Raw genomic sequence first — 13,915 nt, 5'->3', positions numbered from 1 at the left:
ACTAAAAGTACAAAAAGAAGCCAGGCATGATGGTGCAGGCCTGTAATCCCAGCTACTTGGGAGGCTGAGGCATGCTTGAATTCAGGAGGCGGAGGTTGCAGTGACCTGAGATCGCACTACTGTACTCACTCCAGCCTGGGTGACAGAGCCAGACTGTCCCCCCCTCCCAAAAAAAGAGGCCCCTAAATGATTGATTACAAAATTAGATTTGCTAATCTTTTAGCTTAGTTACCATATGATCCAAAGGAAACAGACTGCAGCACCAATTGGCTGACTTTGGATATGTAATGGGGGTACATCTTACCTGAGTAAAGGATGGGACTGGGTGAGAGGCCCTTCCCTCAATAAAGTCCCTCTTGGTTAAAAATGGATAAAGATGACAGGGCCCAACCGGGGGCAAGTTTGGGCCTTGCCATTTCAATATTGGGTGCTAAGCATCCATATGGTGGCTAATGTCTATGTTTTGTCACATGTGTTTTGCTATGTCCAGAATGGAAAATATTAGAATTCAAGTCCACCATGCAGCCGTTTGGGTGGCAACTTGCAAAACTGAGAGGAATTTGTCTGTGGTTCCATGATTTTCCTTTGTGATGCAGCTTGGCCCCCGGAGCGATGCTGTGGCAAGCAGTGTTGCTAGGGCTGCTCAGGGAAGGGGAACCCAGAAACAGGACATGCTGGCAAAGGGGTAAAAATTTCTTACCAGTGAGACTTCTGGCCTCTCTCTCTCTCTGCAAATTGGCTGATGAATAGTAAAAATCACTGTTTATCTCCTCTGTAAAGTTTTGATTAATGAGAAAAAGAATTCTAAGGCTAGTAATTAAGTCATAATGAATCTAATGTATTTTGTGCTATGAATTTGTCTGTGTTGTTCTGTCATGAAGAGGGGTACCTTAGGGGCTTAGGACCCCATAAACTGCTCAAGATGGCCAGCAAGCTAGTCAGTAATAAACTTTGCTGCAGGTCCTTGAAACAAACAAAAAAACTGGGTGAGGTCTCCATTTTGTTCTATGTCCTTGGGAACTTGACCTTGTAACCATGTGGCCATACTTTCTCTCGGTCTCTTCCTTCCAGAGAATAGGAATTCTGGGATTCATGTCATAGCTACCTCTAAAAATTATCTTGAGTAGTTAAAAGCCTTTGCAAGCACAAAATTAACTACTCTAGGCTCTTTCTGGGAAGAGCGGGAAGAGCAATGGAAACTCCTAGTGCTGTAGCTCAGCAGCTAAGGCTTTGACTTTTCACAGTGATGCCCTGGGTTCAATTCCTGGCTTAGGGAATGAGTCCTTTCTGGTTTGACATGTGCGTGACCTTTACCATTAGTTGATTATCTTCCCCTCCACAAACCATCTTGAATTCTCCTTTCCCTAAGCACCTGTGAAGTTACCTTTGGTCAAGTTCAAAAGCCAGAAATATTGTCAGTGTGGCCTGGCTAGAGTTGGGTAATAAGAAATTTAAAAGGGCTTTTTAAAAGAGGCTTATAGCTGGGAGTGGTGACTCACGCCTGTAATCCCAGCACTCTGGGTGGCCAAAGCGGGTGGATCACTTGAGGTCAGGAGTTCAAGACCAGCCTGGTCAACATGGTGAAATGGCATCTCTACTAAAAATACAAAACACTAGCCGGATGTGGTGGCGCATGCCTGTAATCCCTGCTACTCAAGCTGAGGCAGTAGAATTGCTGGAACCTGGGAGGTGGAGGTTGCAGTGAGCTGAGATTGTGTCACTGTACTCCAGCCTGGGTGACAGAGCGAGGCTCCATCTTAAAAAAGGAAAAGAAAAAAAAAAAAGAAATTAAGCTGACTTTTAACCATAGTGCTTTTATTTTTATTTATTTTATTTTTTATCTTTTTTTTTGAAACGGAGTCTTGCTCTGTTCCAGGGATTCTCCTGCCTCAGCCTCCTGAGTAGCTGGGATTACAGGCACATGCCACCATGCCTGGATACTTTTTATATTTTTAGTAGAGATGGGGTTTCACCATGTTGCCCAGGCTGGTCTCAAACTCCTGACCTCCAGTGATCTACCTGCCTTGGTCTCCCAAAGTGCTGGGATTACAGGTGTGAGCCACTGCACCTGGCCAGTCAGCTTAATTAAAAGTGGATATTCAAGCTCTAACAGACTGGGACTCCTTGCAAAAAACAGAGCAGGTGTCACAGACCTCATTCTGGGAAAAAACTCTGTTTTCCTCATGAAACCCCAGGAATGGGTGGTGGATAGATTCCTCTGAAAATCTAAGGCTAAATATACTTTTAACAATGGCTAATGGCAGTTATTAGGGAATACGTGGCTCTTTGCACATTTACATCAGAGAAGCATGCTCTTGGCCACCTAGAAGTTATGGAAATGTCCCCACTCCCCACTGAGAGATAAGACTTCCATGGGAGCTGGGCTGATTCCCTCTTTTTGGGATCCAGGATCTGGTATAAAAATGGGACCCATAATTTTTGGGGGTCTGTTTTTGTCTTTCAGCTGTACCTGCTTATTAGGCCCTAGAAACTGCATGTTTTCCTAGCCCTGTTTCTTGAAGGGCTCTACCATGAGGCCAGTAATCCAATTAAGAAACTGGCAAATGAAAAATCTTACAACTACCAGATCTTCTTCTGTCTGTCTGTGTAGTTTATATATGTGTTATGTGTGTGATATTTATGTAAAAGAGCTCTAATTAATTGGCATAAAGAAAAATAAGCGCTTAAATATTTTGAAAGAAAAATAAAAACTGTAATGCTTTTTAGTTTATGTAACTTTAGTAATCTTTGGGAAATAAAAAATGTTAAAGATTATCGGTAAAACAAAGACATTTGGTCTAAATTAGGTAGGTCAGATATTAGGTTTGCTAAATGCCTTAAGGTCACAAACTGCTTTGATTTTTGAAAATTCCTTCCAAAGCATATGTTTTTTTCCCCAAGGTATAGGCTCTGGGTCTGGGGGGTTGCAGTATGGAGATCTACCTGTCTTGCACCCACCCAAGATCACGATTCTGTCTATAAGTTGCCCTAATAATGGCCAAAATAATGAAACCCCGTTTCTACTAAAAATACAAAAATTAGCTGGGCATGGTAGCACATGCCTGTAGTCCCACATACTCGGGAGGCTGAGACAGGAGAATTGCTTGAACCTGGGAAGTGGAGGTTGCAGTGAGCAGAGATTGCTCCACTGCACTCCAGCCTGGTGACAGAGTGAGGCTCTGTCTCAAAAAAAAAAAAAGCCGGGCGCGGTGGCTCAAGCCTGTAATCCCAGCACTTTGGGAGGCCGAGACGGGCGGATCACGAGGTCAGGAGATCGAGACCATCCTGGCTAACACGGTGAAACCCCGTCTCTACTAAAAAATACAAAAAACTAGCCAGGCGAGGTGGCTGGCGCCTGTAGTCCCAGCTACTCGGGAGGCTGAGGCAGGAGAATAGCGTAAACCCGGGAGGCGGAGCTTGCAGTGAGCTGAGATCCGGCCACTGCACTCCAGTCTGGGCGACAGAGCGAGACTCTGTCTCAAAAAAAAAAAAAAAAAAAAAAAAAAAAAAAAATTCCAATACTTGAAAAAACACATGATTATTAGTTCTAGTCAAACCTGATACTTCTATTATTTTGCCTTGATCTGAGATCAGGCCCTCCTTGTGACCACAAGATTCCAGATGCCTAAAAGTGATGTCCATGGCAAAAGAAAAAGTTTGGCTACTTTTGCATTCTGGCTTTTCTGTCTTTGTAAGCAAATCAAAAGAGACTAACAATTGCCCAAATGTCTCACTTCAACTCAGTCCTTCAAAGAATTAGGAAGGAGGGAGAACAGAAAACCTACTTTTATAGGGCCTGGAACTCAAGTCAGCCAAGCAGAGGACTAAAAACTTGGGTTTTCTTGCCTCTTCTCTCAGTGGAGCTATAATTGGGAAGAAAAGGCAATTGCTGAGTTAACCCTATGCTTTGTTCTCAGTTTTTTTTTTTTTTTTTTTCCTCCAAAGAAAGCTGGAAAGTAAACACAAAATTATCTTAAAGGGTCCTGATTTAAAAGCTAGATATTTGGTATACAGTTCTGTGATACCCTTTTTTCCTTGTTGACAAAATACTGACGTCTTCCATAAGAATAAAATTTCAATGCTGGTGCACAGGACTTGAGAAAGAAAAACATGTTCAGATCCTACTCCTACTGGCTGGAGAGGTCAAATCAATAAACTTTTTTTTTTTTTTTTTGAGACAGCCTTTTGCTCTGTTACCCAGGCTTAAGTGCAGTGGCGTGATCACAGCCTCAAATTCTCTCCTAGGCTCAAGTGATCCTCCCACCTCACAGCTTCCAGAGTAGCTGAACTATAGGCACATGCCACCACACCTGACTAATTTTTCTATTTCCTATTTTCTGTAGAGACGGGGTCTCACTTTGTTGTCCAGGCTGGTTTCAAACTCCTGGGCCCAAGTGAGTCAACCACCTCAGCCTCCCAGAGTGCTGGGATTACAGGTGTGAGCCACCTCACCTGGCCAATCAACATTCTATTTATTCAGTTTATTCACAGAGCGCCCAAAACGTGCCAGGCACTCTTCTAGACAGTAGGACTACAACAATGAAACAAAACAGGCAAATCCATGGCCTCAGATGCACTTGACAGTTTGGTTGCCTTTATATTTACTGAGCATCTATTATTGTGTCACAAGATGAATCAGGGATGAAGTCTGTCCTCAAGGACTTCAAAAAGATGGAAAAGACAGACATGTAAATACAATTTAATGGGATGCATGTAATAATTTAAGACTATACAAGATCAGAAGAGGGAATGGTTAATTATGCCTGATGGAGACAAGCAGAGAATATTATTATGGTAGCACAGTAAGGATATCCAATCTAAGTGGTAGTAAAAGGGGAAAAAATTGAGAGACATTTCCTACAGGAATAACATCTAGGGATGTTTCAACAAATATTTAGGAATGTGCCAGAGAACAAAGATAGATGGAAAGGACATCAATTAACCATTATACTTACAGGGAGATTATTCTTAAATCTTCATCAAACCAAACATACCTTTCCCTCTGGTTTTAGATTTTCTGGCTCCATGATGATGCTTCTTTGTGGGAGTGCTTTAATTATATATATTCTTCCAGTTTTTAAGTCCTCTTTAAAAAGGTTATCTTTCCTACCATAGGCTGACCCATGATACCCTCAGATAGCACAGGCTAGCTCAACTGGGGACTCTTTATTTATAAGTCATACAATGTGCTGTGCTGCTAGAACTTTGTCCCTTCCCCAGCAGCTGATGATTTCTAGAAGTCCCAGAGATAAAAATGAATGCAACTAAGAAGTTCAAAGAGACTACCTTGATTTATTCTTGGTAGCACCTGCATCTTCAGATATCAGTATGCAGTCACCCAATAACAGCCCTGTTGAGAAGGTGTGTAAGTCATATACTCTTAGCTTAATCTTGTTGTTATTGAAGTAAAGGACACATCATGAAACCTCTGGGACATCTAAGGACATGTAAGGAAACCAAGTACAGCCAAATTAATGGATGCCCGAACTGAACAGTAAGAAACCAAGACTACTACTGTCTACCTCTCATGGAACTATCTGGTCCCTCATCTCTGCTTCTTACCTCCACTCTGCTGTCTTGTGCTTACTCGTGGCTTTCTAGCTATTCCACACTTTTATCTTTTTAAATTTTTAACTTTTTTTAGAGACAGGGTCTCTTTGTGTCTACCAGGCTGGAGTGCAGTGTGCCATCATATATAGCTCACTGTAGCATCAACCTCATGGGCTCAAGTGCTCCTCCTACCTCAGCCTCCTGAGTAGGTGAGACTAGAGGTATATGCCATCATGCCCAGCTAACATAACTTCATTTTGTGTGTGGCTTTAATTATTACCATGATTCTGACCTTACCATGGCTGCCTATCCCCAACTCTTGACTTCACTTTGTGGGTCCTATCCTTACTTCTCTGCATCCCGACATAGCTGAGGCAAGGAAGTTGTGACTGCTCTGTTATTCTTCCAAGTGTGAGTCATGTGCATGTGCGCATAAGCATGTTAGCAATGGAGATATCCAACATCTGTGGTGGACGTTGCTGGCAATCAATTAAATAGTGATGGATTTTGTTGAGGCTGTGGCTGCATGACATTGAGCAAATGACTTTTGAGCATTTTCTTCCTCTATAATATAATACCTAATGAAAGAACTATTGTAAGAAGTGAATATATGTGAAAAGCACCCAGCATAGGGCCTGGTACATGATAGGTGCTGTTAAATCTTTTTCTTTCCTCTCTCTTCCTGCTCTGAAGGTCCAGCCCCAAGACTATAAGCACTGCACGGCAATATCAGATTCTAACACTATAAGAGGGTGACTGTAACCGTGGATACTTCTGGACAAGAAGGAAGTAATCAGTCTCAATTCTCCCTGTTAAGGAGACTAATCTTTAAGTCTCTTAAAGAGAGAAAGATAAATTTGCGGGGGGGGGGGCGGGGTTGGGAGAGGTTCTGTACTAAAAGGAAATCAAGACTAATCCTGGTATATATTGCCTGGCATATATTGCCCATGGCTTTAGCTCACAAAGTTGGCATACTGGCATATTGCTTGAGGCCTTCATAGGGTCAGTGCCAATCTAGGGCCCTGACTCAGGTCTAGGAGCAACTCCTACTAAGGCAAGCAAAGAGCTGGGCCAATACCTGGGCTTCTAGATCTCCTAAGAGATCAGCTTCTTTAGGCTTAATCCAGCTGACATTGTAAAAGAGGGAGGAACACTCAGTTATCAAGAGGTATCACAGTCACAATACTCAGACTAAGCTCTGCTTTGGCCCTGGACATAGAATCCAACACATTTTGAATTAAAATGTTCAACAGATTCTGTGGAACATTCATCTATCATACCACATTCAGAAGTGGATAAAAAACTTGTAAAGTGTGTATAGTTACTAACTTCTCATCAAAGAGAGTACAGATTTTCTTCTCTCTGCAGTTCTCCTTATAGCTTTTCTGCTTAGTCAACTGTGGAAACCCACCTCTCTTCTTTCATTATTATTAATACTAAAATGCTTCTGTTACCTGTCACTACATCTCCTTTCCCCCATTCACCAAGTATATAGTGAATGCCTTACAAATCCAGGTAGCTCTCCATTCTCAAAGAATTTGAGTGGAAAATGTTAACATGTAAACAACTAACAAAACCTAAGTGTGACTTTGTAGAAAACATGAAGCTTTCCTACATAAAGAACACAGGGTAGAATATGTTAACTCTCAGAGGTGAAATATAACAAAGGATTGCTATAGCAGTCCTTTCTTGAAGCTGGGTCTCCTAGGTTTACTCTTTCCATTAAAAGGAGTCATCATTTGATGACCAGATGATTATAAATGCCTCCTACTTATCTTGAAGAAATCTCTTTCCCATGCAGAATGGTTTATGTTCACTTGCCAGGTTGCATCATTGCTTATTTCCTATAAGACTATTCTGTTTAAAGATTTGTAACTCCCTGCTCAGCTTTCAAGACCTTCTACATGTTGCTATCTACCACCAACCAATTCAATCCCATCTCCCACAACTTTTCAAAGACCTTCACTATTCCAGCCACGAACAAAGACTCTCCCTCAAGTAACATTCCAATTTGCCCTGCTGTGCCTTTTTACTTTTTCCAATATATTGAAATATATCAATTTTCAGTATATGCTCTTTGATTGCAGCAATTCTGAGAGGTGAAGGTAGATGCGGGGAGGAAAGAGATAAGGGTCTCCTAAACAGATCTGGAGGTGGGGAAACAGTAGGTGCTGAGGCTCTGTATCATTCTCTACTGCAGCAGGTTCTGGGAAAGTCCCATTTGGCAGAGCTTCTGGCCAGGACCTAGAGCCGTATCACCAACTTCAGGTTTGTCCTCAAGGTACACACACCTTTGCACTACACTTGCCAGGTGTGGGAATAACTAACTGGTACTGGCCAAATGAGCTACATATAAGCCATAACAACCAGGATGAGATGACTAGGTTTGCTGTAAAACTGCCTGCATATACAGACACTGAAAGCCACAATCCTCTTTGATAGTATTAAGAAAATACTGTCAGTTTTTTGTAGGTGTGATAATGATATTAAGGTATTTATTAAAAAAAAAAAAAAAAAAGAGCCTCTCTCTCTCTCTCTATATATATATGTATACGTAAAATATATATCTATTTTAAATATCATCTTTATCCTGGAAGGGTCCTTTCATGCTGAAATATATTTACAGATGAAATTATATCAAAATATTTACAGATGAAATTATATCAAAATGCCTTGCTTTAAAACAATTTACGGTAATGGGGGGAGAGAAATGGTGGCATATATAAAACAAAATTGACAATGAGTTGATAATTGTTGAAACTGTGTGATGGATACATGGGAGTTCATTATTTTCTTTACTTTTGCATTTATGTGAAATTTTCCACAGTAAATCATTTTTTAAAAAGTCATCCTTTCTAACACAGTTGTGTCCCCTCTGCCCATCAAGACCTAGGCTCGTTTCGTATGACTTCATTTTTATTTGAGAGTGAAAAATAAACTCTTCAATGGCCAAGAGTTAATTTCATTTTTGGAATACAAACAGCCCAGACTGGTCACTGAGAAATAGGTCTTGGATTACCCTCTAAATCTTGGCAACAAGTTACCCTGCTATCTAAAAAGCAAGGTCTCCACGTTCCACCATGGAGCTCAGGCTGTAATTTCTATGAGGGCAGGGCCATATCTGTTTATTTATCATTGATCCCATGGTTGATTTAGCACAATGCCTGCCTCATAATGAGTGCTTAATAAGTATGCGTTGATGGAATGAAAACATTTTTCAGAGGTCAGAAGGGAGCAGGGCAACAGTGTCCTTGGTAGGGGAAACAGAGATATAACAATCCTTGGGAAAGCTTTCTAAAAGTCCAAATGATTTGTTTTACCATTGGCTCTACATGGGCCTCCCCATAGGAACTTAGCAAGTGTTGTGGGGGGTGGGGGGTGAGGGGTAGGACACCGCAAGAAAGATCATACTGGGCAGGGGAACAATCCTCCTTCCTCTTAATATTCTGATATATATTCAAGTCCATCAGCCAAAGGCAGAGCTAGCATTTAAACTCAGGTTCTCTGGCCGGGCGCGGTGGCTCAAGCCTGTAATCCTAGCACTTTGGGAGGCCGAGACGGGTGGATCACGAGGTCAGGAGATCGAGACCATCCTGGCTAACACGGTGAAACCCCGTCTCTACTAAGAAATACAAAAAACTAGCCGGGCGAGGTGGCCGGCGCCTGTAGTCCCAGCTACTTGGGAGGCTGAGGCCGGAGAATGGCGTGAACCCGGGAGGCGGAGCTTGCAGCGAGCTGAGATCCGGCCACTGCACTCCAGCCGGGGCTACAGAGTGAGACTCCGTCTCAAAAAAAAATAATAATAATAATAAATAAAATAAAAAAAAATAAACTCAGGTTCTCAAATTCTTTTCTCCAGATGGTCTGAGGTACCTCTTCCTACTGTGGTATCTGTTCACCTAGATAAGTTTCTGCCTTGAATAGCACTGGTGAACTTTCCAAACTTATCCAGCAGTCATCAAGGGAAGCTAGCTGCTCCTATTCTTAACCATGCAGTTATTAAATCTTTTCCCACCTGTTCCTTTGAGGACTGTAGCTGCTTTTCTTATAAAAAATCCTTGAGATTAACTGCAAAAGGGGTTTTCTCTTTGAAAACTCAAGTCCAGTGATCTGCCAAACACAATCTCTGGAAACTATTTAAGTCCTACAATTCTGTTCTCAAAAAAAAAAAAAAAAAAAAAAAAAAAAAAAAAAAAATCAGAAAGTGTGCCACATTTTGTTTCTCTGCACTCATTGAAGTGGACTTCTTTTCTAAAATTGGGGGGAAACTTGCTCTCCTTCTTCTCCTCTTCTGTGGTTAAGTCTCTAGCTCTTTGCTAAGAGGGCCCATCTATAGGATAACTGCCTAGGAGAAGAACATGTAATGAGACAAATAGCATAAGGGCTGTGGAGCTCGATCCTGTTGAAGGAGGGAAGAAGAGCCTGGAACTGGGCAGAAAGAGGCACCATGGGTTACTACAAGTGTTACAAAATATTTTGTTGACGTATTATAACACACGCTGCAAAAATACAAGCAGGGGACTCTGTGGTACAGAGTTGATGACATAATTTCATTTCTAAAACAAAAATGAGAACTGTGCTATTGTGCTATTTTTAGAAACTGGTTATCTAAAATATGAAGGTTTAAAACTTAAAGAATTCACAAAGTAGCTAGTTAAGCACTGTAGGTTTGACTCTACCACCCTTTTTCTTACCCATTTTCCATTAGGAAATCCACGACGTATTTTTTTAAACAGTAGAGGTGGGCATCCACAAGATCCGTGTGGAAACGTATTCTAGGGTACCTGCCAAAAAAAGTAAGAAGAAGAAGAAGAAAGAAGAGGCTCACAATCAGGTAACATGGTCTCCATTCTATTATTAGGTAGTAGGCACTGGTAAGTTTATGAGGGTCACAGCCATGCTGCCTACACCCCTTTCTGGGGAGACCAGGACAGTGGACCCCAGCCCTGATTCTACCACATAAAAGGTCTTTTCCCTAGAAACCCTATGGCATACTTTCTGAGGCTTTTAGGATTCTAAAGAAATCTGGTGAGATATCATATCATGATAATCTACCTTCTTCTATTCGATCATTAACATTTTTTTTTTTGAGACAGTCTTGCTCTGTTGCCCAGGCTGGAGTTCAGTGGTGTGATCTCAGCTCACTGCAACCTCTGTCTCCCAGGTTCAAGCAATTCTTGTGCCTCAGCCTACCAAGTAGCTGAAACTATAGTTGTGCACCACCATGCCCAGTTAATTTTTGTATTTTAGTAGAGATGGGGTTTCACCGTGTTGGCCAGGCTGGTTTTGAACTCCTGGTCTCAAGTGATCCACCCACCTCAGCCTCCCAGAGTGGTGAGATTCACAGGTGTGACCCACTGCACCTGGCCTCTATTATAAATTCTTATACACAATTCTTGTAATAAACATTTTCCTGCTTCTTACCCTAATTATCCTACTTTCCCCAGACCATACCTTAGCCATGCTTTCTTTTGCCTCCATGATTTGGTATGTATTCTCCATCTTCGCAGAAGATGGAGTAAAATTATATGAACAATCTTAACTTCCTACTCCTACTTATTTCTCAGGACTCACCCCAGGATACACTTCCTGTAGGAATCCTTCACTGACAACAGTGAAGTCTGTGCTCCCTCAATACTTGGTATCTACCTCGATTGGATAACTTAACATACAGTAAAGAAACAGACTATTTACTTTCTCTCTCTCCCACTAGACTGAATTTCAGTAGAGCAGAGATTTATCTTCACATCCTTAGCACTTAGCATTATGCCTGACACAGACTAAATGTCCAATAAATAGTTGTTGAATAAACAAATAAATGAATAAATTAGGTCAAATTAAGGCATCTGCCTAGGTTTAAAAAATGCCACGCTGGTAACGTCTGGGGTCACTTTATTTAATAAAAATAAACACCCAGGGAAGAGAAGGGGAGTATGGTTAAAAAAAAAAAAAAAAAAAAGATTCCAGTCATAGATGCCTGGTTGTCGTTTTTCTTCTAACTCTGTGTTGCTTTGCTTTGACTGCCTTGTAGGTTTTTATTTTTATTTTTAGAGACAGGGTCTTGCTGTGGCTGGAGACAGCCACTTGTCTAGGCTGGAGTGCAGTGGTGCAATCATTGCTCACTGTAGCCTCTATCTCCTGGGCTCAAGTGATCCTCCTGCCTCAGCCTCCTGTAGCTGGGACTGCAGGCATGCACCACTATACCTGGCTAATTTTTTTTTTTTTTTTTTTAATTTTTAGTAGAGACAAGATCCCACTATGTTTCTCAGGCTGGTCTTGGACTCCTGAGCTCAAGCAATCCCCCTGCCTTGGCCTCCCAAAGTGCTGGGATTACAGGTATGAGTCACCACACCTGGCTGCCTTATAGTTTTAAGGAAAATTATTATCATGGGATCTAGATACCCCAGAAGCAATTTATCCAATAAGTCATTGTGTACCAATCTGGGCTTCTATTCTTCTGCGAAAAGTGCAATATAAGAGTCAGAGACTTGGGAATCCCACACCCATACCATACACAAGCTAATTAATGTATACAATGAGGATGAAGAAGAAAGTAAAAGGTACTTTCACGGTTTAACTTTCTGAAATTCTCAAGTTCTACAAAAGTCCTCAAGGAATAGATTGTAGCAAATGTGGGTGTGACTGTAGCAAATACGATTTGTGGTACCAGTGTTTCACTTGAACTCTACATCTTAATATTTCTTTCTTTTGATCTAACCAATTTGAAGAGTTGCAATCTCCTGTTCACTCCCTTGGTTTATAAATTCCTTTCATCATTCATACACTCCATATTATTTAATCTTCACAACTACCTTCTGAGGTAGATGTACTACTCTAATGTTTATAGTTGAGTCAACTTGTACTGATCGAGCCAGGATACAAATAACTTAAAAGTCTGAATAAGTATCTTCTAAACTGTTACCAATCCCTAGTATATATGGCATAAAATCTATATGGTATTTTATAAATGCTTTTTCAGTTTTAAAAAACTCTCGTTCTTCCATTTTTTATAAGACAAAATGTTCCAAAAATGTAACTGATATACTTAAGGATAGAGATGTAACTAGCTACCAAGCTGGAATATGATGCAGGAACAGAAATGGATGATTTGGAATTTTTTTTTTTCCTTTCAGGTTAAATGTGTAGTGAATATAAATCTTGGCACTGGGACATTAATGACATTTAAGTTACCAAAAAGGAGGTTGCCTTATTTCATTTTATTGTTTTTATAATTATATTACAAATAAAGATTGATATTTTAAAACAAAACCAAAAACCTCAAAGAGGTACCAATGAAATGTGAATAACTGGCTTATGGCTCTGGGCCAGGATGATGTTTTGAGTCTATATATAATACAGAAAGAAATCAATAAATGGAAGTAAATAAGATATTTATAAATAGTTTTTTTTTTTTTTTTTTTGAGACAGAGTCTCGCTCTGTTGCCGAGATGGAGTACAGTGGCATGATCTCAGCTCACTACAAGCTCTGCCTCCGGGGTTCACACCATTCTCCTGCCTCAGCCTCCCGAGTAGCTGGGACTACAGGCGCCAGCCACCAGGCCCAGCTAATTTTTTGTATTTTTTTTTTTTAGTAATCGGGGTTTCACCATGTTAGCCAGGATGGTCTCAATCTCCTGACCTCATGATCCGCCCGCCTCGGCCTCCCAAAGTGCTGGGATTACAGGCGTGAGCCACTGCGCCTGGCCAATTTTATGTTTTAAAAAAGAAAATATGGCCAGGTGCAGTGGCTCATGCCTGTAATCCCAACACTTTGGGAGGCTGAGGCAGAAGGATCGCTTGAGCTCAGGAGTTCAAGACCAGCCTGAGCAACATGGTGAAACCCAATCTCTATAAAAAATACAAGTAGCCAGGTGTGGTGGCATGACATGCATCTGTAGTCCCAGCTACTAAGCAGGCTGAGGCGGGAAGATTGTTTGAGCCTGGGAGATTGAAGTTGTGGTGAGCCATGATCATGCCACTGCACTCCAGCTTAGAGGACAACAAAGTAAGATCCTTTTGTTTTGTCTCAAAACAAAAAACAAAACAAAAGACCATCATTTGCCAACCATAGAAAAAGTCCATTGCAAATCACTTAAACCAGGAGCTGGAGGTTGCAGTGAGCCGAGATTGTGCCACTGCACTCCAGCCTGGTGACAGAACAAGAACTCATCTTAAAAAAAAATAAGTCCACCGCAATTTTAAAAAGTCCATTGCAATAAAAAATTTATCGGAATCCTTTCGATGAATAAATAAAAATGAGAAATTATATAAAAATTTAACCTTCATGATCCGCCCGCCTCGGCCTCCCAAAGTGCTGGGATTACAGGCATGAGCCACCGTGCCTGGCCAATTTTGTGTTTTAAAA

The 13,915-nt window shown here is 41.2% G+C and overlaps 1 protein-coding gene across 3 annotated transcripts in view; it reads right to left on the bottom strand.

Annotated features, from left to right (window-relative positions):
* Positions 1-13,915, bottom strand: part of LOC105494924 (eukaryotic translation initiation factor 2B subunit gamma) — a 147,031-nt gene that overhangs the window by 34,581 nt on the left and 98,535 nt on the right. For 2 of the 3 annotated variants that reach the window (XM_011763955.2, XM_071094091.1), the window contains one exon: positions 10,245-10,334. The exons of the other annotated variant lie outside the window; for it this stretch is intronic. In XM_011763955.2, the coding sequence (XP_011762257.2) occupies positions 10,245-10,334 (90 nt within the window). The remainder of the gene's footprint in view (positions 1-10,244; positions 10,335-13,915) is intronic. 3 annotated transcript variants of the gene reach the window in all.

The sequence above is a fragment of the Macaca nemestrina genome, chromosome 1 (assembly GCF_043159975.1).
Source record: "Macaca nemestrina isolate mMacNem1 chromosome 1, mMacNem.hap1, whole genome shotgun sequence".
NCBI classification, from domain to species: domain Eukaryota; kingdom Metazoa; phylum Chordata; class Mammalia; order Primates; family Cercopithecidae; genus Macaca; species Macaca nemestrina.
This window is presented reverse-complemented; position numbering and strand designations above follow the sequence as displayed.